This window comes from Camellia sinensis, chromosome 2 (genome assembly GCF_055761805.1).
Source record: "Camellia sinensis isolate YWXY chromosome 2, ASM5576180v1, whole genome shotgun sequence".
In the NCBI taxonomy this organism is placed as follows: domain Eukaryota; kingdom Viridiplantae; phylum Streptophyta; class Magnoliopsida; order Ericales; family Theaceae; genus Camellia; species Camellia sinensis.
Genome location: NC_138962.1, coordinates 161,907,617 through 161,933,396, shown reverse-complemented (window position 1 = coordinate 161,933,396; position 25,780 = coordinate 161,907,617). Strand labels below are relative to the sequence as shown.

Sequence of the window (25,780 nt, the reverse complement as noted above, 5' to 3'; positions counted from 1 at the left end):
TTTGACTCTTATGATAAACATATTGAGTATGTCCCTGTTGACAAGGAAGCAGTGTCAGGAGAAGACCGACATGGGCATCCGGTTCGTAATGATGATTATGAGATAGATTCAAGAAGATATGACATTTTAATGTCAATTTCTCAAGGAATTAATTATTAAAATATAATAAATTTATTTTTGTGTAATATTTATTTCATTGTATTATTATTTAAAAATAATAGGGTGATATTAATTTGGTGTTGGAATGATCTCTTAATATGTAATTAATAGCAAAAAGTCTAGATAAATTCAATTTACAACTAACAAGGGTAAAAGAGATATTTACACAGCAAAAAGTTACTTCACAGCTTATTTAACAAACACTACTCAGCAACTTAAATCTATAATCCAACACTTACACCAAACAGATTAGCAGTTTCTGATTAAAGCCATAATCTATAATCTGTTAAGGTATAATCTATAATCTGTTTTAACAGTTACACCAAACGGCCACAAAATAGTCAATTTGAGAATAACTTTTGCAATTGCTATGTATTGCTAAAATTCAACATAATAGGCACAAGTGGTGGTGTTTGGCAAGTGGTTTTGTGGTTAAAATAGCCACAAAAATAAAATAGGCTATTTTAGTCACAACAAACAAAACATTACATCCAACTCATAATCATTACACTATTCTCTCACAAAAAAAGTCAAAAAAATCAAAAAGTCCTTTCCAAACTAAGTTTTTTAGCCCAAACTAAAATAGTCAAAAAACAAAAAAGTCAAAAAGCCAACCCACTTCCCAAATAGAGTCTCAGCAGTGTGCTAATTTTTGTATCAAGTTTAATACAACACAATTTATTATACCAAATTTTAGCACAATGAACATTTTAATATAGATTTCTTTAAAATTTAGTCTATTGCCCACAAAAATGTATGTTTGCTTTGGTTTTCGAAATTTGTTTAGGAACTTATTTCTAAAAAATTAAAAATTAGTTTCATAAAAAATAAAAATAAAATCAAAAGCACGTATTATTTTTATTTATTTTATCTTTTTGGAAGATACAAATAATTTTTAAAAAATCAAAAATATGTTTGTTTAGTTTAATTTTTTAGAAATTATTTTTAGACGGATTTTCGTTTGTTATTACTGAACTTTTTTTTTTCTCTCTTCGTATTTAGTCATTTTTTAAAATTTTTTTAGATATATCAAAATTAGATACATCTGAAAAGTAAAATATAAGAAAAATTCATTAAAAAAAACAAAAATTTGAATAAAAATGCACATAGATTTTTGTTTGAATTTTTTTTATTATCAGTTTTTTTTTTTTAATATTTTAGTCAGTTTGTTTTACTTTTCAAATATATTTAGATTAGGTACATTTAAAAAATACAAAAAAAAGGAGTAAAATGCAAAAAAAAAAAAAATCAATAAAATAAATGAAAATACCTTTAAAACAAATTTTGAAAAATCAAACCAAACAATTTTTTTTGTCAAATTAATTTCTATTTTTTCAAAAAATAAAAAAATAATTTAAAAAATCAAACCAAACCGTTATATCATGTATTATTTTTAATATAAATTCAATAAAATTAATAATTTTTATAAAAAATATTAACTTTGATATTAGAATAATTTGAAGACATTTCATCATAAAGTATTAACATTTAATTTTATAATTTTTTACTAAAAATTTAAATAAATTTAATGAGTTAAATTTTTAATACATATAATAGCATTATAGTAGAAATTAAAATTTCCTTACAAAACTGAAGAAAATATTTTTTGTTTTTATTGTCAGAATCTATTTTAATTTTTTTTGAACAAACTAAAAATTAATTTGTTGAAAAACATAAACAAATAAACAATATTTATAATTTTTATATAATTTTATTTTTGAGAGAGCACAAATAATTTTTTAAAATTTAAAAATATCTGTTTAATATTTATTTTTATATTAATTTAATTAAAAATAATTTCAAAAAATCGACGTATAAATCGTCATTATAATTTCATTATATTAACATGATTATCATCTACTGCTGGAGGGTCTTAACAAGCTTCTCCCTTAGCCCAGTCGGTTGCATATAAATCGACGTAGGGTTCCGAACTCTCCTCTTCCGACTCCGAGTCTCTCCCCGGAAAAATTGACAAACTTTCTGGGGGTTTCTCTTCCGCAATGAAACTGATTACTTTCCCGGAAATTACAACCTGCTTTCAATACTTTTCCCTTCATTTTCCCGAGAAAATCTCCAATAAATTGATATTTCAATATCTTACCTCCTCGATTTAGTCTTAAATCGTTTTTATTTTTGAAAACAACTTCGCTCAATTTGCTTGTTTTTAGGGTTTTCTGCGTGAATCTCGTTTTAGGAGGCCGAACTGTATTTATTGCGATTCGAAAGAGTTCAACAATACTAGGGTTTAGTGAATCGGTTTCGAGGGATTGGATTGAAGATGGGCGGTGCGGATCAGATTGATGATCGGACGTTTCGGTTAAATTTTTTGGGCGACGGAGCGGCGAAGCTGCGAGACAGAGTGAATGAGAAACTGAAGGAGTTCATGGGGGACTACACTGACGACACTCTCGTGGTATGAATTCATGGTTTAATTGTCGTTTTTTTTTTTAGTTTTCCAAATGTTTTATATGAAGATTGGATAATCTAAATGCCATTCATGGACGCATTATTGGAGTGGAGAATTTTAGGGTTTTTTTTTTTTTTTGGTTATGTTATTGTCTTTTTTGTTAGTTAAATGATATAGAGATAAATAGTTTGTGCAAGTAGACTGTTTGAAACACTGCTTTTTGATTGTATTGAAAATGTTTCTTGCTTCGAGTGGAATAGTAGAAGTAGATTTTTCTTTCTTTGAGTAGCTCTTTACATTTCTATGTATTCTAAAACAACATTTACCACCCATTTTTATAAAAACAACCATCACTTGAGTTGAATCAGCGAATTCTGACTTGCATGGGGCATCTGAATAGTAATGTATTGTCAGACAATTTTTTTTCCCTACTTTGTTCTGTTTTTGTTTTCCATGATTGGAAATGTAAGTAGTTGTTTGGGGAATTGAGAAGAAATTTGATGGTCCTAAACCCCAAGCTTATTCTTTTCAAGTGTCAAGTGTTCCATATAGGCACTTTACAAATTTAGAAGAGTCAATGTAAAATGTGTTTCGTTCTTTGTTAGGGGTGGATAGATTGTGTGTTCCGTTTTGTGTAGATGATCTTCTTCATAGTTGGCTGGGCATTAGAGTGAGTTAAATGATGAAGAAAATGTAGCTTTGGATGTAGATATTTTTTACTCATCCAGAGAGGGTGAAGTTGTAGATATTTTTTTGTGGTGGATAGAGGTACCTTTGAATAGGCTGACGAGTACCTTTTAAAGTTTATTGTATGGTTGGGAATCTAGTTTTATCCAACTAATGATTTATTGGATTTTTTAGAGCTTTTTTGATACATGTGGAGGTGTATAGATGGGTGGTATCCTTTGATGCCTGTAGACGTCTCCGAACGCCCCGGGAGGGAATCCCGTTTTGTTCATTATGGGCTCACTACAGTTCAGGACTCAAATGTCACGGTCCTGTATCTAATCTCGCAGAGTGCAATGTAAGACCGATGAATTATCAAAGAGTTCAAATCCGGCAAATCGTTTTTGAAAACAGATTTTTTTGAAAGAAATGCCAAACATGGACTGTTTTGCTAGATACAGAGTTGCCACCTAAATATTTTATTTTGGGAGAATTTAAGAAATCCTGACTCGTTTGCCTAAGGCCACGTGTTCGTCATCACCAAAGTTGCCTTGGCTCGGGAACTTGGGTACGATTGGGGAAGGTCACTTCGTGAGCACCCTCACTTGCCTGATCAAAGATCAGCCTCTACTAACCATGATATCTAGTTTTGAAAACATTATGCGTTCTTATTCTGGTTATTAGCCTAGATTTACTATGTGATGCGCACAGCATACAAGTGTAGACTGGATCGCCTGAATTGGAACAAAACATTTCATGTTTATTTTTTAAAGCGGTTTGCTACTCGCAAGTAGGCTAAAAATGTAGATTTTGCCACCCTCGGGTGGGCTTAGAAAAGATGGTTTTGCCACTAGCTAGTGGGCTTAAAACTCATAGTCAATACATTATTCCAATTCAGATAACCCAACCTTCACCCACAGGCACTCAGGCAGGTATATCACATAAGCAAATAGCCTCATGGTAAGCATGCTATCATGGCAGTCACTCACACACATGCAAGGATGCTAAAGCATAAAACTTACCGAGTACTCCAAGTCAAAACAGAAGCTGATTAGAAATCATGCATGAATCCTAACTATGCAGGAATGCCTAATGTAACACATGCAAAATGGTACTAAAATAGGCTCGGCTATTCTACAATGGCATGTGAAATGTTACAACTAAAACGTATTCAACTCGAAATTGAAATACAATGCAGTTAGTATGATGCGCCGAGCCCGGTGCATGCAAGACAGATGAATGGATGCAAACATGCAAGCATAAGTATGCTAATTGAAACATGCCCTAATCTAACTATCATAAGCTGGTAAATAAAAGGGAGAAAGACGTAGGGTTGGAAGACATACATCACACTCACGCACACTTATTACAATATTACCCTCGCTTGGAGGGTCCGAATGAATAATACAGTCCGAATACATAATTATAGTCCGAATGAATGATTAAATATTACAAAATCCTAATTAATTAACAAATTAACTAGGAAAACAAATAAACTAGCATGCAAATTCATGGACCGCCTCAGCTCTGTTTCGAATGATGAAAGATGCATGCTCGAGTTGCCTTGCGCAGAAATCCATTGCGATGCCCCGATTTGCCTCTGTTTGCAATTAATCCCGGAATGCTGTGCAAGGCTTTAGAAAGTTGCTGATTTCTGATTTACTGCAACAGAGAGCAAGAAAAGGGCATGGCAAAGCATTTTCACATATGTATGCACGACCTCGATCCTCGTGCCACCAATCACGCATCTCGATGCATGATGGCCGAGGAGTCGAAATGATGTGATATGAATGCACATGAAAACACAACAAAGCCTAGACTCCATCATGGATAATCCGGAGTGTCGGCAACCGGGAATTGAGACACGTTTCGTCACTTTGAGTACGAAACGTCCCTCGTTTCCCGTATTTAGACTAAATCCTACTCCAAACACAATGCAATATGCATGGCATACACAATGCGACTAACATGCAACCTAGCATACGCAATGCTATGAACTACAATGGCATACACAATGTACATACGAAGGCTATCATGCGCACATGAAGACTATTAATGATATGATCAAAGCATACACAATGCAATGGCCAAACATGCAACAATCATGAACTAAATGGCATGCTCAATGTAAGATGGACTTACACCAATATGAGTGGACCTCAGCCACACTCAAATCAGTGGCCATATGATGGAAATGAGACAACCGAAACACATGTAAATATGCACGGATGCAAAGGACCGATCTTAAGGCATAACATGCAACTCTAACTAAGCATGGCAGAGGATGAAGTATGGCATAGAATGACATATGATACAGCTCTGAAATAGCACAAAAGATGGTCCCGAAACATGCAAATATGTCACACAATGCATGCTAGGGGGCCCGGGTACCGAAACTAGTGATGTGCGTTACACTAGAGGTACCCAAAGCAATGCACTAATGGCAAAACCAACCCCAAACAGACCCTAGGCAGGTCTGAAACAGTGGGGAAATGGCCTAAAATGATGGCTCGGAATGCGAAGAAATGGAGCTCATTCAATAGTCCGAAAACAAGACATTCATGGACAACTCTCAAGCATACTTAAGGAGTAGAAAACATGGCAATATGGCATTCATTCAAGCTCTGAAATATGATGCATAATGGACCCAAAACATGAACACACCTCAGTATATGCATGGAATGAGCCTCAAAACTCAAGGTTAAGCATGGGTATTGAACTACAAGCATGCAAAACAAACATCATTCGATCATGAGACCCAAAAACAGAGCTAAGGCAGTCCAAAATGTGCACAACATCAGTTTAAGGCATGGCCAAAAAGTGTTAAAATCAAGGGTCAACAAAGCATGCAAAGAAAGCTAGTGAACCATGAGTTGTACTACAACTATATGAAGCATATGAGAGCTCACCAAACCAGCCAAAAACAGAAGTTTTCCATGCCAAAATATGCCAAAAAAAATCACTGAAACTCAGTCAATGCATGCAAGAATGAAGTGTTCCTTTGGAAGGCCATGAGGTAGATTACTCTACACATACATGATGGACATACAAAGTGGCAAAATGGCCTCTGGACAGAGGTTATGAGGGTCTTAAAACTCACTGAAAAGGGCCTGAAATGGGTCAATGAAGCATGCAATGAAAGGTCCCTTTGAAAGGCCTTGAGGAGGATTGCTCTACACATGCATGAGGGACACAAAATATGATCAAAAGGGCTCTGGACAGAGTCAAGGCAGACCTTAAAACTCAACAAATAGGGCCTGAAATGTGACTTCAAAACATGCAAATGGGGGCTCCTTTGTAAGGCCAAGAAAGCTAGTAAACAAAACAAGGGGTGAGAGGGTCACCCCTCTCTGATTTTAAGGCTCAAAAACACATGTTAGCCACTGAAAATCTGCTGGATTTCAGCGGCTAAAAGGCCAAACCAAGGCCAACACAAATGCTCTAATGCATAGCTCAAAACAAGAGGAAATGAAGCATGCAAGGGGGTAGATGACCCCAAACAGAAAAATGACCTTAAACAAACATGTTTATAAGCTCAAAACAAAACTTTTTTAAGTTTATGACGAAACCCAAAAATGCTTGCAAGTAAGGCTAAACAATGAAGCAAAATAAGGGCCAAAAGAGGGAACTAGTGTCTTACCCTTGTAGAGCAGAGGGCTAGCAAAATGAGCTTCTAGGTGCTTAGGTTGATAATGAAGGTGTTGTGCTTGGAGGTGTAGTGCAATGGGACCAAGAACAAGGGTTTTTGGAGCTTGGAATATAGAGATATGGAGGGAAAGTGCATGTATGCTCAAAACAGGTTCTGAACCCTAGCAATGGAAGAGGGCCCTTTCCTTTATAGAGGAGAAGGTCTAAAGCTTCTCCAAGAAGCTTAAAAGCTAGCTTAAACATCCTCCATACACGTGTATGGAGGATGCATTCTGAGGCTTCCAGCTGGCACAGCTGGCTTCAACTCATTGAGACAAAAAAGGAGAAAGCTGGCCGACCAGTTTAGGTGGTCGGCCGACCACTTTCCCTGGTCGGCCGACCAGGTCAAAAGGTTCAGGTGGTCGGCCGACCACCTTTTCTGGTCGGCCTGCTACTTTTTCTGGTTTTTCAGGACAAAAAATTGGTCTGCCGGAAAGAAAGGTGGTCGGCCAGTGATTGGGAAGTCCAAAAGTGGTTGGCCAGGTGTCCAAATTGAAGCCCCAGAAGTTAGCTTTCCAATGGCACCAGCCTTGCATCAAAATTCCTTCTGTGCAAAAAGTTATGCCTGTTTTGGTGAAACTGCGCAGATTCGGTTCAACCGGAGTGATGCCCTACTTTAATCAACCATATCTCCCCCGTCCGGACTTGGCTTTAGGAGATTCTTGAGTACAAAATGAAGCCCCGGAAGTAAGCTTTCCAATGGTGGTGGCCTCATAGTTGAAATCCAAGTATGCAAATGAATAGGCCTGATTCAGCGAGGACTGCTCGTCCCTCTCTTAACGGTTCATGCCCATTTCTCCCCCAACTGGGTTTCTTCCCCCGTCTCTTCTTTTCTTCAACTCCAAACCCCTAAGTAAGGTGTTTTGAAAGATTTTTCAAAGATCTCATCTCTCTTTCATTCATTTCCACTTTGTCCTTGCTCGGTTTACCGAAAAGCGCAACATTAAACGAAATGCGAGCGTTGGAACATCGTAGGAACTTTAATTCAAAAATGTTTTGAAAGAGAGGGTTTTAAGGTATAAAAACCATTCAAAATAGCTTTGGTCCAAAATGGGGTATGAAGTTGAGATTTGACTCTCCCCTTGCCGAAGAAACTGAACTTTTGCCCTGCACACCTTTCTCCACCAAATGAAATATCAGTAGTGCCCAATTCTTAAGGGCGGTCAAAAATGGGGTGTCTGCAATGCCGTTTTTTATTTACATTGTTATTATTTATCCGGAAAAAGCGTGTGGATTTTGACCTAAGTATCTTGGAATTCAAAGCTTTGAAGTTCATAAAGCACCCAAGATTGTACTAATATTGATATTGTAACAACAATCGTTTGCATATGCATTAATCTTTTTCAATACATTAGCTAGCATTGAATGCAATGAAAGATCCAAGTGATGAGATTAAGCTTTTTGAACATATTGAAAATTTATGGAAATATAAGAAAGATAGTGGGCATTTGCTTGCAATGGTATGAGGTTTGTTATTAACATTATCTCTTGACTTGACCTTATGCTAATGTTAGGCAATGTTCGAGATTGGGTGGTACTTGAGAAATTTATGAGTGAACAAGCAAGATCCAATTTGCCATTCACAAGTAAACATACTCGATGTAAACTGCACTTTCTTGTTGTGGAACAAATTAATCACTTATATTTTTTAGATTGCTTTTTTGTTGAATTTATTATCTTTGAAAATTTAGCTTAATAAATTAGACGATGAATTACTAAATAACATTGTGCCCTACATGTAAGGTAAAGTCACCTTAACAATAGACTTCAACTTCTTTTCAATGATGCAAATACAAAGTTTGATGTTGGTTGGGCTTTCAAAAAAAGAAAGAATTTGAGAATCATTCTAGCTTAAGAGTGGTTCAAACTTATCTTAGCATTATTTAGGAATTTTAACAAGTCTAGAATTGGGTTGATGTGGATTTTATTTCTCATTAATGGATAAAGTGAGTTTGGTATAGGGTTTAGTTTAAGTCTTCATTGCAAAGTCAAGTATATTGATTGAGGGCTAAATAAATCTTAAAACTTGAAACTATATGTTGTATCTAACTTTTGGGTAGTGTTTTTTTGTGAATGAAGTTTCATAATATTCATAGTTAAATATTTATCAAAAAAAAAAAAAAAAAAAAATTAATATTCATATTTAAATATTTTTTGATTCCTCTCATTTTTTCCTTCTTCTTCTTATTTATTTATTTTTTTAAGGTTTTATATTCATTTCGTAGCTCCTCTCCAAATTGTTGCAAGACGCAAAAAAAATTGGGTTACATTAGATATGGAGGTTATGGGAAGTTGATATAACTATCTTTTCAGTCCACCTATGCTCATGGTTGTTAAGTCCCAGTCACACTGCTTCTAGTTTATTAAATTTCATATTCAGCAATTGCCATACGAGATGTGGTTGTCACATAGCTTGAGGGAAGGATAGCGTGATGGTAGAAGTTGTACTTTTTGAATGTTAGAAGAGCAACTTCTTGTTAGAAGTATACTCTCTAGCATTCCAAGAATGAATTTTGCGTGTTAAATATATCCAATTGTGTTTTAAATGGAGGATATTGTGTTCATAGTGTTGTTTTCTATGCTCTTTTGTTGAGATGAAAGGAGCTTTTTCAAATTATTTTTTAGGTGTGTTCTGTATGCCTTGTACAAACTTGGGGATTTGGCTTTCCTTCTCTTTGAATAAAAAAAACAGCAGAGTCTATCCATGGAGAGGTGGGTAAATAATTGACAATATCAGTGATTTTAAATCTAACTATATAAAGCTTTTTTACATTTAGCTAGATCTTTTTACAACCAACAACTACAGACATTGAGAACTCTTATTTATTTATTTTTGTGTGTGTGTGTGTGTGTGGTTGTAATTATTCACCTCTTTTTATTTTTATTTTTATTCAGAGTAGTTGAAAGATGAACATAGGGCATGGATGCTGACAATACAACCTAAAATCTCTGACATGATAAATTTGGAAAAGTGTGATGAGAACGTGGCAAGGATGCTTATTTTTCTGAAACATATGAATTTATTTATTTCCCTCAAGTATATAAAAATACATGTGTTGTATATGACCAAGTATATACAATGAAAGAGTTCATGTTATATGAGACAAGTATATTGAGATGTGAAGGAATTGGTGGAGCTTCTTGGTTTATTTTATGCTAGTTTGCAAATAGCTAATGGAGAGGATGTTTTAAGATGGAATAGATCAAGTTTGAGATGCTTTGAGGTGAAACATTTTATGAAGCCTTGGTGGGTCATGTAGGCTTTTCCATTCCTTCAGAAGGGATTTGGGTTTCAAAGGTACCATTTGGTATTTTTTTTTTTATTTTTTTATTTTTGTTGTGTACGTGTGGGTGCATAGGGGGTATCTTAAAATCCTTACTGTTGATAACTTGAATAAGAGGGAATAAATTCTTGTTAATTGGTGTTGTATATGTAAGCAAGATAGGAATCAGTGAATCATCTCATCCTTCATAGTGTGGTGGCTACAGTACAGACCTTTGGGCTATGATTTGTAGTCAATTTTTTGGATTGATGTGGGTGATTCTAAGACTGATTGAGCTTATGGTCACTTTCATTCTTTAACGGGCGCAAAGAAGAAAGAAGGGAAAAAGCTTTGGTTTTGGTGCCTTTGTGTTTGATTGGGAGTATGGGTAAGAGCATTAGTAGAAGACTTGATGATTGGGAGTATGGGTAAGAGCATTGTAGGTGCGTGTATCTAGATTTCTTATGTGGCTATCCTCTCTAGATCTCTCTGTGTATTGTTTTATTTGGATTCCCCTCTTTGGATCTTCCTTTCTGGATCATTCGCTTAGATTGTCCTTTCTGGATTGTTTTCTCTAGGTTGCTCTCCCCAAATTGCCTTACCTAGGCTCGGCCAATGTCTCCCTGAGCAACAATTGCAATAAATCAATCTCTAGTTGGTTATCTTTTCTCCAAGATCATTAACAAGTGAGATCGATCTGACTTTTTTCGATTTGTTATATTGACCTAACACTTGGTCTTAGAACGTACCTATGGTAACAAGACCTTGTTGCTCATGACAACATACACATCAAATCATTCTGCCTATGCGGGGGCCATGAAATGTCCATATATCAAAAACTTAAAAACGGATTCATCACCGCATGCATGACACAAGATTGCTGCACTATTTTTCATTCCTAGATTTGAGTTAAAAATGATACCACAAGGCAATGGCTAAGCACAAGGTTTGATTGTGAAGGTCAATCGCTCCTTACAATCGTAAACTTTGAGCTCCACAAGATGAACTTGACCCAAGTCCCAACAAAGTGTACCCAACGATCACACTAGTTCATTGAAGATAAATCCAAGGCCAAATCAACAAAAGCAAACCCAAGGTAGCAAAATATTATTGATCGCACCAACAGGGCTAAGGGAAAGTGCTAATGACGATCGTAGGAGGGCAATGCAAGATTGAACTCGTGAAGTCAGGATCTCAAAGTCCAGGTTGCTTCCCACAATTGCCACGATCACACACCAACTAGGATCACACCTATGATCTTGATCGCGAGTTGCTAAGCACAAGGCGTTAAAAAAATGAGGTAATGATCACTAAGGAAAGGGAAGTTAATCACTATTTGCAAACACCAAAGAGGGTGTAAGTGATTTGAAAAGATGAGCTCGGATTGCCAGAGCCAAGAAGAAAAAAAGGGCGCAGATTGCAAATTGATCTAAAAGAAAGAGTTGATTGTATCAATCTCATCGATTGCAAAGAGAGCTCATCTTCAAGCAATGATCTCCTTGGTGATCTCCATGCAGTGTCAATGTCCAAAAAGAATTTCCCAATCAACAATAGAGGAGAGAATGAGGGCCCAATCATAAGTTTAGAGCACCAATGGATAGTCAAGAGCACCAATTGATAGCACAAGTTGGGGGCACTGACCAATAGCACAAATTCCCTTGATTGCCAACCACTCTTATGAATAATAATTGTCAAACGAAAAAACGTAACTATGTGTTGATCGCTTATTAGGACTGCATCTGCAGCACAAGATTGCACATCAAGAGGGGCAACATAGGATTGCACATCAGGAATGGGCAACACAAGATCTCACATCAGGAGGGACAACATAGGATCACACAAATAGTGATTACAATGAGCTGCAATGGTGTTGTGACTATATCCAAAGTAGAAACAAGGGGTGTTTATGGGTTGGTTTGGTTCGGTTCGGTTTGACACTAAATTTGGAACTAACCCAATCATGATCGATTATGAGTTTTTAGCTCCAGAACCAAACCAATCATGCATTAGACCCGACCCGACCCGACCCGAATTCGGTTTGCAATCACAGTTCCACTATAAAAAATAAGCAAATCAATTAATAATAAATAATTAAAATAAACAAGTCTTTTAACATTTAAATATAACACACATAAAGGGGCAAAATATTATTTAATGCAAGCCAATACAAGTTAAATCCAACTCAACCTTAAATATACTCGGTCCAAATTAAAACCATTAACACAAGCAATACAAATTAAATCAACTGTGAAATTTGACTCAAGCTCCTATTACTTACTTCGTTTACCTAATAATTTTTATATATGAAAAATTATTAGGTATAATCAAGTCAATTGAAATAGAGCAATAAGGTGAAGACATGTCAATATAAATAAAATTTAAAAATATATATACATATATATAGGTTCGGTTCTCGGGTTGGTTCGGTTTAGGCCTAACCAACCCAATCCTATCGGTTTGATAATTTGAAGACCCAAAATCAAACCAATGCACTCAAAAATCAACCTAACCCAACCCAACCCAAAGAGATCGGTTCGGTTCGGTTCGGTTCGGTTCGGTTCTTTAGTTCACTTGGTAATTTGAACACCCCTACAAACAGCCCTTACCATTCTCTGAGGTAGGTTGGGTCGATTTGTTCTCCAAATAGTGAGCCATCTTAGCGTCACGATATCTATGCAAATTAACCATTGGCGTTATTAACCTAGCCTAAGTTAGGGTACATGAATCATGAAGTGTGGTATTGGTCCACAAATGTACTTGGTGCTTTAGTTGCATGCCACTAACTCTAAAATATGGTAATGGGTATCTCAATAATAGGATCTCCACCGATTGGTACCTCCAAGTGGTGAGCTATGTTACAAGACTTGGATACGAGTATCGGGTGCGGGTGTGTATTCAAGTATCAGACCTTCATAAATTTAAATCTTATGATCTTGGGATAGTTATTCGAAATTGAATATGGGTACAGTGATGCGTCATATACACATATATATTGCATATTATATAATATGCTCGGATGAAATGTTGTAAATTATATATAAATATATTTGAAATTGAATTGGATTCAGGAAAATATGAAATTTCTATATCTAATTCATGTGAGAGGCTAAAAATATTCCTTTACTAGCAAATGTGAGTTTTTTCTTCTCATATATTGCAACAAATTAAAGAGTGTTTAAATTAGGTACGAGTGTCACACATATCCCACACCCTTACCCTAAGAAGCACAGACACAAACACGTGACACGACACAGACACGTAAATTTTCAAAAAATGTAGGACACTACATGTTGGAGACACATTCAAAATATAATTTTTTATATTTTTGTCATATGTATATTTTTAAATATTTAATATGTATTTTATGTCAAATATTTAATTTTATCAAATTTATCAATCTTAGATATAATATTTTAGTAAAAAAATTAAAAAATTTAATTTTTTTTGGGAAAAAATAGTACTTAGTGTGTCTCTAATGTGTCTCTAGTGTGTCTTCAATGTGTCCCTTGCGTGTACTCAGTGTGTCCCAACGTGTCTGCAACGTGTCCAACTATTTCCAGCTTGTCCGACACGTGTTCGGCACTTGTCTGTGTCCGGCGTGTGTTCGTGTTCAACACATGTCGGACACCTGTATGCAATCTCTGAAGAGGTGTTCGTGCTTCATAGCTCTTACCCATGTAGGGGAAATAGAAGAGTCCATATAACACAGGTGAGCCATAGTGGCACCATGACATTGATTAGTATTTCAAAGTGACAAGCCATAACACCTCCGTGACATCTCTACAAAGCACAAGTATGATATCCTCATCCGATAACACATTCAATGCTTTAGTAGCATGTCATCTTCCAAAAATAATATATCTCAAAATGTGCTATGCTTATCTCCAAAGTTGACAGTGAAGGTACTTATGCTCCCCTCTATGGTCAGGTTGTAGCCTTGCTTTCGCTTTCCTTTAGGGGCGAGCCTCATCCTTGCCCTCCTCTGGTCGAGCAATCACTAGTGAATGATAAAAATTGGATTCAAGTTGCCCTCTTACACGAAGTCACCATTTCTATGGCAGAGAGCACAATCAACCTTCTTTTGTATAAATACCTATGTTACATGGACTCGGGTATGGATGTCAGGTGTGGGTATGTATCCAGAGGTTGGACTCATAAAATTATAAATTTAAGGGTACGTAGACTCGGCAAAAAAATGCCAGATTTTTATAAATTAATGAAGTATGTGAGATAAAATGGTGTTATATGTAACTTACAGTGTCAAAAAGACATTTATAGCAATTATGCAACAATATGTACATATAATAATAGTGTTATATACAATTATATAAGAAGTATCCGTTGAAAAGTATCCGACACATATCCCATACCCTTATCCGAGTGTCGCGTGTCCGACACGGGTATTTGATTTATTTTGAAGAGTCCGTGTAACACAGATAAATACATAAATTCAACTACCTATGGTCAAGAATATGCACGAGCACTCTCAGTAGATCATAAGAGTGCTCGCATGTGAGGCTAAAATATCTTTTATTGTAGAGGGACAAACTAATGTTCTGATTACAAGGGCTTTAATTTCTACTTAGGACTAAGATGCTTTTGTTAGATAGCTTAATATACATTGTTGGGTCTATTTCCTTACAGAATAAGCTTTTGGGACTAGTGGTGACTTACCATTATATCAAAGCTCAAATTTGGGGTGGTCTTGGGTTCAAGTCTCTTTGTTTGCATTTGGTATACATTTGCATTCTTTGCTCCTCGTTGACATTCTTTCTTCTCTCTATGTATGGATGTTTGCATCTCTGCGTGCAAGATAGGGTTGCACATGGGGGATGGTGTGGGATAGCTTGATATACATCATTACGCTCATTTCTTAACATCTTAAGCTTTTGGGACTAGTGTTGTTCATCTATGTATGGATGTTTACTTCTCTGTGTGTAAGATATGGTTGCTTGTGAGGGATGGTGTGGGATGGCTTGATATACATTGTTAGACTCATTTGTTAACATCTTAAGCTTTTGGGACTAGTGTTGATTTAACAACTTTGTCGTTTCATTGGAAGAATCATGTCTATGATATTTCTTAACAAGGTTTTGGCTATCAAAAACAAAAAAATTGGGTTAGAGGCACCTTAGTCTACAAAGTGCCACTATTAGTATGAGTTGGGAACGTTGAGCAATCTTGATGATTAAAGAGATGCTCACACACTCTCATTGGTTCATGAGAGCACCCGCATAAGATTCTTGTGTAGGTTACATGTGTCTCTATTCAAAAAAACGGTTACATGTATCTAGATTTCTTATGTGGCGACCCTTTTTGGATCTACCTTTTTGAATTGTTCCCTTTGGACCTCCATTTTGAGATTCTTTTTTCCCTAGGATTGTTCTCCTTGGATCGCCTTACCCACGCTTAGTGAAGATCTCTCCCAGCCAACGGTCGTAATAAGTTTATCTCTAGTTGTCTACCTTGACTGCTCCACGATTGTTAACAAGTGGGATCAATCCTACCTTGCGATTATCATTTGCCTAACACTTGGTCATAGAAAAAGATGCTTTGGTTGGGAGTACAACCTAAGATCTTTGCTTGGGATCATTGGATTGGAGGGTTGTGGATTGTAGGCTAGAGTTAATGGATTGTTGAAGAGTGGTTGACCCTAACCCTCTTTAGGGGTGATACCCCTTGACAAACCTTAGAGAGAGGAGCGTTAAACAAACAAAGACATGATTACCTTTGAAGATGTCCTAATATTATGAGGTAAGAAGGCGTTGTTGGCTAAAGAAGGTTAAGGAACAAAAATCTCATGTTGGGGGATCCTTGGTTAGAATATACGGGAGATCACGGGTGGGGAGAGAGGTCATGATGAGGTCCCCCTAAGAGGGAGATATTAGGACAAATGAGTCCTAGTTGCCGACTAAAGAGGGTTCAGGGACAAAAATCTCACGTCGGGGGATCCTTTGTTGGGAGATATTGGAGACCCTAGGTTGGGAGAGATCTTAGGATGAGATCCCAAGACGGGATATTGGGACAAATGAGCCCTAGTTGTCTCACCAAGCAGATTATTGCACCAAGGGGATCATGCCACCTGTCCCCTTGAGTTTACCTCAATAGTCTAATCTCACAAAAGGAGACCTGCCTTGTGCATGGAAGACCAACACCAACAGCAACACTTATCTTTGGCACATGCTCAAAGCTCTCTCTCTACTGCTGTCTTCTCTCTTTGAGGACTACCCTTGACGCTCTCCTCCGCCTCCGGTGGTCCATTGCCAGTTGATCGCCTACTATCTATTCTAGATCACCTTGTCGCAGCCACCTTGGATACCATCATCATCCATAGGAATCTACATTAGCTACTTGTTTGAATTTTTTTTTGGTTCTCATGTAAATTGTTGGCACAATTCCTTGTTGAAATCCATCCACTCTTTTTATACTATATGGCATTATTGCCTTTCTATATTGCATTTCAAAAATAGTCAAAAGATACTTGTATGCTGTAATAACAAAAAAATAAAAATAAAAATCTGTATTAAAATGAGAATATGAATGAAGAATGTAGTTTTTGAACGACTTATGCATTAATTCTTTCTCTAGTCTTTGTTTCTTGCAAAATAAAATTTTAGCGTCTCAATTTCTGATAGTTTTGATGACTATACAGATGTGTAGCCTGACTCGTAACCAAACATTTGCAATGTTTTAAAGTTTACGGGTTCTAGGGTAAGGTTTAATCCAACAAAATTTTTGTATTCCACTTGTAGCTGTTGTATTGCAGTCTTTACTGTGTATATCTTTTCTTTTCTTTCTTGCAAAGTCTGCCACAGATAAAAAATATATGCGAAATCTGTCTAAATTTGACAATTTCTCCATTGCATGCACATTGGAGGGCCTCTGGTCATTATATCTTGGATGTGATGGTTTTACATTTATTGGCAAATAATTGAATTTATTTTGGTTTCTGCATTTGGAAATATGCAAATTTCTGTTTGAAAAAAATAGGTCACCATTTGGCACTACAATTTTTCCTAACTTCTTAACATGGATATGCAGGAGTATGTGATTGTCTTGCTAAAAAACGGCAGGTGCAAAGAAGAGGCAAGGAATGAGTTGAATGTCTTTTTGGGGGATGATAGTGATTCTTTTGTATCTTGGTAATTTAATTCTGTTTCTGTCATTGTGTTTGTGCTATTGAACATGATGGTAAACTCTTTAATTGATAGTGATTCTCACTGCTGATATTGCTATTTTTCTACAGGCTGTGGGATCATTTAGGATCAAATATTAATCTGTACGTACTACCTCAGGAGTCTCTTTCGGATGAAGCTGCCAAAGAAAAGCCCACAACTGGGGATCAGATGGCAAGAAATGATTTACACCACTTGGATTTCAAATCTGATAGAGGAAAGTCTAGTAAATTATCCAGAAGCCGGCACAATAGGGAGTGGAAAACTCTAGTAAGGGATGTAGATGAACCACCCCCTTTTCAAAGCTCTGCGATTGATAATGTTCACACAGATGAGAGAACTCGTGGTAAGGTTGGTCATGTCGAACGATCTCATTCTCCACAACCCGTAGCTCAAAAGAAGAGTGGTCGTGCTGAACAATCTCATTCTCCACAACCCATAGCTCAAAAGAAGAGAAGCCGGCCTGATGAACACCATCTAATGAAGGTTCAGAATTATTTTCTTTGGTTTTTCCCTTTTTCTTGAGAAGAAAGGGTGTTATATATATTGATGAATTTGGAAATGGTGATTTGTTTCTTGTTTCTTGTGTCTTTTGACATAGGTTTAGAAGCTTTCATGGATGCAAAATGATATTTTCTGTTTTGGTTGTCTTGTATATTATATTTTGAAAATTTTATGTTTTGGGCAAGTGTTTGAAAAAAATGGCTGTCAGCGGAGGAGTTATTTGGGGAAAATAGATCTTGTTCAAAGGTTTGACTTGTATAGTATTTGATCCCCTCTATTTATCAAAAAAAAAAAAAAAATGATCCCCTCTAGTCAAACTTGAAAAGCTTTTGTTTTAACTTTTAACTGAATGCCACTTCTCAAAGCATTGGTTTTTAAGCATGGTTGTGGATGTGTGGTGGTGTATTTCCAGTGTTGGTGGGCCTAACTATGTTCAAGTTTGGATTTAGACCTTTCCATTTCAAAGATTTTCACCACCTTAATTGTTAACATTTAATTTTGGCATGCTGATTTTGTGATGAATTTGCTTTCAAACATCTAGCCAATACTTATGGGAGCATAGGCTGCATAGCACAGGCAAGTTGCATATTTCTGGTACAAAAGGCCTGCCGCTATTTCCTTTATACTGCAAAAACTAAGGTTTCACGTGTCTGCAAATTGAAGAGTTAAGTTTGTCTTACTTAAGTTGGATCACCATTATTTTCACCCAGCTTAAGAGTTAACAGTTATTTTTGGCATCCTGATTTTGCATTTGATGTATTTGCAATCAAATGTCTAGCCAGTATGTACTTATGTAATCATAGGCTGCCTAGCATATAGACAAGTTCCATATTATGTTACAAAAGATCTGCCACTATTCCCGTAATACTATAACTAAAGTTTCACATGTTTGTGAAAATTAAAGAGTTTTGTCTTCCTTGGATTGGATCACCATTATTTGTTTTTTTTAGATCTTTTGTCAAATAAGGCTTGCCATTAGCATCCTTGGTGGTGTGGTGGTGTGGGTTCGAGACATGGAAACAACCTCTCTAGCCAAGGGTGACTCTTTGCATCTGGCCCTGTGCAACCTGCTTTAGCGGGAGCCTCGTGCACTGGGTCACCCTTTTTTGTTTTTTGGGGTAGGGTAATGAATATTGGGATTTCAATGTACGGGCCACGTGGTGATTTTTTGTAGGGGTGAGCAGCGGATATACCGATTTGTCAAAACCGATCAAACCGAACTAATCCGCTACATTTTGGATGGATGCATGATGATGAGCGGACGGTTGCAGATTGATTTTCTCCAATCCGTCAGTCTGGCGGACGGATGGCGGATTTGAGATTCCTTTGGCCGCAACCGAACCGCAAAATCGCGAATACCCCTAGTAATTTATAAGACTTTGTGTTTTCATTTTGTTTAAATATTCTGTTTGTGTTTTCAATTAAAAAAGAGTTTAAATATTCTGTTGAAAAAAAGTCTTCAACTTGAATATCTTTTTTGAATTGAAAAAAATAAATGTATTATTTATCTATATTTTTTGGTTTTTAAATCTATCTCTAAAAATAATAAATAGAAAATATGATATATGCTGGTTGGTTTTTGTTTTCAAAAACAGATATAGATATAACAATACAGAGACATACAATCTCTACTACTACTATGTTCATGGTTTTGGTGATTTGAATTGCTTTTATATTTTAAGAACCACAGATTGTAATACTTTATGTAGATGAGGCATGTTGTGATTGTGATATTCTAAAGTTTCAAACTTTTTTACTTTGGATGAAACATGCAGTGATTGTAATATTTTTTTAAGTCATTAACTGTAATATTTTCTTTTTCTTTTTTTTTTGTTGAGGAAGTGCACAAGTTGAATTATGTTGAAAATTTATAAAATTTTAAACCGCCAAACTGATTTGCATTCATCCACCAAACCGCCAATCCGCTCAATCCACATCCGCCGGATTGGCGGACGGATGCGGATTGATTTTCTCCAATCCGCCAATTTGGCGGACGGATGGCGGATTGGAGGTTTCGTGGCCGCAACCGACCCGCGCCCACTCCTAATTTTTTGTTGTTGTGATGCTACCGACTTTTAGTTAGCCTGTGAATATTGATGGACTAACTGAAATTCAGTGAGGCATCCAATCCAATTCTCCAAAATAGCACGGGGATTTTCCTCTTCACCATTGTTGATCGGGTCTTGTCTTGTCTTGTCTTGTCTTGTTACAGAGAATATGTACTTCAGCCATTGTTTTCCTGATATGTTTGTTTACTTTTTGGCAGAGGGGAGTAGCTTCTCAATCAACCATTAATGCTCCTCGAAGGCTTCTGCAATTTGCAGTTCGGGATGCAGTGGCCACTTCAAGGCCATCCAATTCAGTGTCAGAGCCTTCACTAAAGCGTTTACGTTCTGTGGTTTCTACATCAGCTGTAAACTCATCAGTTGAAGCCCGTCCTCGTAGATTTCAGTCAATTGCAAGAGTGCCTAATGCCATGGTGACTGCTATTAAAGCTGTTGAAGAAGCTGCCAAGGATGTCGTGAAAAACAGATCATCGGGAAATGTTTTTGATAGGCTTGGTCGTGGTATGGATATATCACAGGCCAGTGACCAACTGACAGAATTTAGAGAAGTTGCAGTTGAAGATGTGGAATATGGAGATTTTAACCGAGTTTCAGAGGAGACACGCTTAAATTTTCTCCCGAAAAGTGAATACACTGGAGATTCTGTTGGGGATGTGACAATGTTGGAAACTGATACTGGAATGGCTTCTGACTCAGCATCTGATAATGAAAGATATGATGATGTCAATGTTATGGGTCGTAGGGTTATGGATGTTTCTCAGATTGGCACATCTGGTGGAAATGAGGATCAGGACTCACTGATGGTGCGGTATAGTGTGGCTAAAAATTCTGATGAAATTATGCGGAAACCACGGAAAGATCAGGATCAATCTGCTCTTGCCGCTAACACTTCTCGTAAGATAGTTAATATATCAGTAAATGTAAATACGTGGAAACCAACTCATTATCCGGAGCCAAGAGAGGTTTCAGAAATGGATAATCGGAAATCTGTTCAGGAGAGTGAGGCAGGACTGGGCAAATCTGGTTTGTGGCTGATGAACGAGAAAAGCAACCCTGTAACTGCTGGTAATGGAAATGTAAGATACATGTCTCTGTCATGCATAAAATTGTTAGTCTGCATATTTGAGCCAGCATATATCTAACTACTGTTTGCTTCATTCCCTAACTCATGATTCCATGTTTGTTTATTTTGGATAGACAAAACCTGCTGCAGATACTCAGAAGGAGCCTCAGAAGATGCTGCCTACCCCCTCTGGTGAGTTATGAACCCTTAATTGAAACTTTGTGCACTTTTTATGATTATTGAAGTGTAAAACTGAAAGCATCTTTAGTAGTTTATTTTCAAAATTAAAAAATTTGTGGGTTTGTGTTCTTTTTATTTATTTATTTATTTTTATTGGCACTGGGATGTTTGGATCAAAGCCTGACTATTCCCTAGGACCCTAGGGGTGCACATGCCCTCGGCAAGGAGTTTTCTTCAAGTGCTCCATTGTTAATTCAAGGGTTTTATTTTTTTATTTATTAATTGTTAGTTCTTTTATATCACAAACTACAGACTAATATGACTTATTTTATTGTTTTGGATAATTGATGTAGGACAAGTGGGGACTTATTTCCTACAAGTAGTGAGTCCAGATTAAGTATACTGGCAGTAACAACAATAGACTTGTGGGGTTGGATTTTGTGATTGCGAAAGTATTTAAAAAAAAAATTAGGAGTTTAAGGCTTTGTGAAAGGGTAAGGTTTTGGGAATGAAAACACAAGTGTTTAGGGGATGTTGGGTGGTTGTTCTAAGCATTGTGAACAGTGAAGTGAACAGTAACATTGCTAGAGAGAGAGAGAGAGAGAGAGCTGCTTCACCCTCACAAGGGATATGCCAATCACACAAACACAATCATTGAGATTACACATATGTATAGGCTGAAGACTCCTAATTGTATAAGGACTATGACTCAAAATTAGAAACTAAAAATATTTAGAAACTATGACTTCGAATTCTACTTCAATCATAATAGGAAATTTTAGTTACTTATAATTCTACTTCAATATCAAAATAGGAAACTTGAACTTTTGACCACTAAAATTATTTTATACATAATAAAACCCATATATAATGACTAATTTTATAACTTGACCCAAAATAAAATCCATGAGTAACTCCTACAACCCATGTCCAACAATTATTGGAATTACCATTATATCTTTAATTACTAAAACCTACTGTAATGACGTGAAGTCTCAAAATTATTCCAAATGTTTAATTCTTGTTACCTTAAATGTGCTTCATGTGAAATTTCAGATTTGTTTTTTTCTTCTTTCCATGATCATCAATAATAGTTCAGAGCTTGAACACAGTTTCTTCTATTTTCTAGATTTGCTTATTTTGTGCAACTCTTTTTGGTGGTTGTGTGCAGGTTTATATTCTACTGGTCGGCCTGCTGAAGATGCTGATTCTCGGACTATTTTTGTCAATAATGTAATGACTGTTACTCCTGATGCTAGACATAGACTTCCGGAATGGAGGTACCACTCTTTGTTCCTTACATTATTGTTGTTGTGTACAGGTTCATTTTGCTTCTACCAAGGATAGTCTTTCACGGCATTTTAACAAGTTTGGGGAAGTGCTCAAAGTAATAATTGTGACTGATGCAGCAACAGGGCAACCAAAAGGGTGAGTTGTTTCATTTGCAAGTTCTGAGTTATTATAAATATGTCTAATATCCACTTTGAGGCACCCCAGTTCCTTCTGATTTATTCTATGCTAAACTATGTTGCTAACCAGGTCAGCATATGTAGAGTTCATGAGGAAAGATGCTGCAGAGAATGCATTATCGCTGGATGGCACCTCGTTTATGTCGCGTATTCTCAAGGTATTTTTCCAAGGATGTAGGTGGTCAATTATGTAGTGAATGGGGGCGTCTCTACAGTTCTGTGCTTGCTTTATTAAGGTTGTGGTTTTGTTCAGAGGGAATTGATTTTCTTGTTTTAGTAAAAAGCTTTCAATTGCTTTGGCTAGATGGCCCAAACTGTCTGAGTTCTTGTGTGTTGTTATTAAGGCGGTGATATTATTTAGTCTGGTTTCCCTTGATTGCTTTAGCTAAAAGCTCATAGATGTTCTGGGTAGATGGCTGAAACTGTCTTTGAGCAGCCAATTGTTGGGTAGCATTTTGGCTAAAGGCTAATTGCATCGACATTGTTCTCCTTTGAATGTCTTCAGACCAAAGTTCTGAAAAGCGGCTGCGGTCACCGTAACGGTGGCGGTGGTGCGGTTGTGATTGCGGGGTGTAAAGGCCGTAGCGTAACGGTTGCGGTAACCGAAACCGTGAATTTTCGCACAATCTGGAAAAAATTTACCGATACGCATATTTTTTTTCCCATGATCATATTTATTGGGTTTAAAATAAATATTGATCAATTTTTGTAAATTTTTAAGTATGATCCAATATGTTTCATATTTTTAAATCACTATAAACTGAGTTTTTTACATTTTATTTTAATAATTAATGACTTTATATTATACAAAAAATTAATCACTAACTATTATATATAAGATAAATAGTGACAAAAGTAAGAGAATAAATAAGAGCCTAAATATATATATATATACATATTTTAACCAAGCCAAATAGATAATGGCCACACTTATTATTATTATTATTATTATCAAACAATATATAGATAGACACACACAAACGAAATGGTTGAGTGATAGCTGCTGAATAGAATAGCACATGTTTTACAGTTTCAACAAATCAATAACATGTTCTTCATCTTTCCTCTTCTCTCTCTCTATCTGTATTTCTTACTCCTCCATCTTCTCTCTTTATCTTCCCTCCTCTCTATCTCTCTTCCCCCATTTTTAATTTTTTTTTGTGTTTTTTCGAAAGAAGCAGTTCAGAACCATTACGTAACGGTGTGTAACAGGCCGTTACGACAGCGTTACAACCGCTACGGCCGACACACCTGTGAATCTCAATCATACTGCAAAAGCGGCCATAACGGGTGGCGGTAACTACCACAACCGTTACGTAACGGCGTTACGTAACGGTTGCGGCCGCTTTTTAAAACCTTGCTTCAGACAGTTTGATGCATGAAGTGATACAATTTAAGGCAGGATGACTATACTGCTTCTTGTTCACTGTATTAGGCAGTAAATAAGATGAGAAATGATGCTAAATATAAGGCAGCATGTGTTGTGTGACCCAGTTTGCTTGGATGAAGACATTTTCTAGCTCATTGGTGTTTTAGTTCTTTGATTACTTCTTTTAATTATGGTTTTGTTATTGAAATAAAAAATATATCCCGAATTTTTAATACATGAAATTGTTGTAGAATGCAGTTTTTTTTAGAAGGTATTGTAGAATGCAGTTGGAATTTGTGAAATTTAAATTGAAGACAAAAATTATGTGATCATGAGTTAGGATGTGCACTATATTATTCTATATTCTGTCCTAGGTCTCAGTGAACGAGTAGATGGAAAATTTGTGTTTGGCCCATTGAGCAAGAGTTTATTGAACCAATGTGTTCTCAAAATGTGTTTTTATTGCAGGTTGTGAGGAAAAGCTCTGCTCAAGAAGCTGCACCTATGATGACGTGGCCGCGTGTTGTGCGTGGATCGCCATTTGCTCCCCAAAGATTTGCAAGAGTTCCTTTTCCGAGAGGCATTTCTAGTGTATACAGAGGTCGGCCCCCAATCAAACCTGGTGCTAGGAGCATGCAGTGGAAGCGGGATGCTCAGCCCACTCCAAGCGAGAGTGGTCCCACAGTAGGCTCCGGTAACACTGTTCCCTCTCCTGCTGTCCGAAGTCTCACTTACATCCGAACAGAGCCTAAAACAAATGGGAGTTCTGGCACTGCCTAATTCATCAATATCTCTCTTTTTGCCACAATGTCGTGGCTGCAAAAATTTTGAGGCACTTACCAGATGGAGCTGAAATAGAAGTGTTATGTTTGGAGTATCATTATTCTTTGCATGGTTGGGGATGAAAACTAGGGTTTGGGCTGAATGGGAGTTGATCGATCCTCAAGGGTTTCTTTATCTTTTTGTTACATGAATTTTTCTTTTTCTTTTTTATTTTTATTTTTATTTCAAGTTTTTCCTTATTTCTTTTGTAATTTTTCGGAGTATTTGGGGAAGGGGGTGGGGTTGCTGAAGGTGCAGTTATTAGGGATGTCAGTTTATTTGGCTCAACTGGTTGCAGTTATTTTTACTGTTTAGTTGAAAGCTGTGAATAGGTGGTTGAGATACATATTTATGTTTAATCTTTTTTCATTTTTTTATTATTGCTAGTAGAAGGCATAAAAAGAGAAAAAAATGCAGTGTTCTTGATATATGAATTGGGAGTCCTTATAGGTATCTGGTTATGTACGTGTTTTGTTTATATATGCATTGATATGGACAGATTATTTATGTTTGTTACAGGGAAAAACAATTAATAGAAAAAAAGAAAAAAGAGATTTGTAATAAAATATATATATATATATATGTATGTACATGTTTCTTGGGTCTATAATATGCACTCTTTTGGTCCATTCATTTCTGATTCTCATTTGGTACTAACTTCTGAGAAACTGTTAAAGGTGTTAGATAAAATTGAAAGTTGAAAGTTATAAACTAAGTACTAAATTTGAATGTTTAAATTTTAAATTGTATTGGTTAATTTTTATATTGAAGGTAAGATGGTGATAGAGGTAATAATCATGGATATGGTGACAATGGCAATGACAAAGGTGGTGGAAGTAGAGGCATAGTGGTTGAAGTGGTGGTAAAGCAATGTAGTGGAGGTTGAAAGGGGGTGGTGATGGTGGAATGTGGTGGAATGTGGTGATGATTATGACAATAATGGCTATTGT

At 36.4% G+C, this 25,780-nt stretch overlaps 1 protein-coding gene across 1 annotated transcript; it reads left to right on the top strand.

Moving 5' to 3' along the window:
* The first annotated feature begins 2,002 nt into the window (after positions 1–2,002).
* On the top strand, positions 2,003–25,258 carry LOC114272773 (RNA binding (RRM/RBD/RNP motifs) family protein). Its single transcript, XM_028214483.2, has 9 exons — positions 2,003–2,572; positions 17,224–17,324; positions 17,429–17,843; positions 20,128–21,003; positions 21,125–21,182; positions 22,342–22,403; positions 22,492–22,598; positions 22,710–22,797; positions 24,477–25,258. Exons 1-9 carry the CDS (start codon positions 2,438–2,440, stop codon positions 24,786–24,788), a joined length of 2,154 nt encoding a protein of 717 aa, XP_028070284.1. The 5' UTR covers positions 2,003–2,437; the 3' UTR covers positions 24,789–25,258.
* The last annotated feature ends 522 nt before the right edge of the window (positions 25,259–25,780 follow it).

Coding starts and splice junctions, on each gene's coding strand:
- LOC114272773 (XM_028214483.2), top strand. CDS start 2,438: ATGGGCGGTGCGGATCAGATTGATGATCGGACGTTTCGGTTAAATTTT. Junction 2,573..17,223: donor ACACTGACGACACTCTCGTG/GTATGAATTCAT, acceptor ATGGATATGCAG/GAGTATGTGATTGTCTTGCT. Junction 22,599..22,709: donor GCAACAGGGCAACCAAAAGG/GTGAGTTGTTTC, acceptor GTTGCTAACCAG/GTCAGCATATGTAGAGTTCA.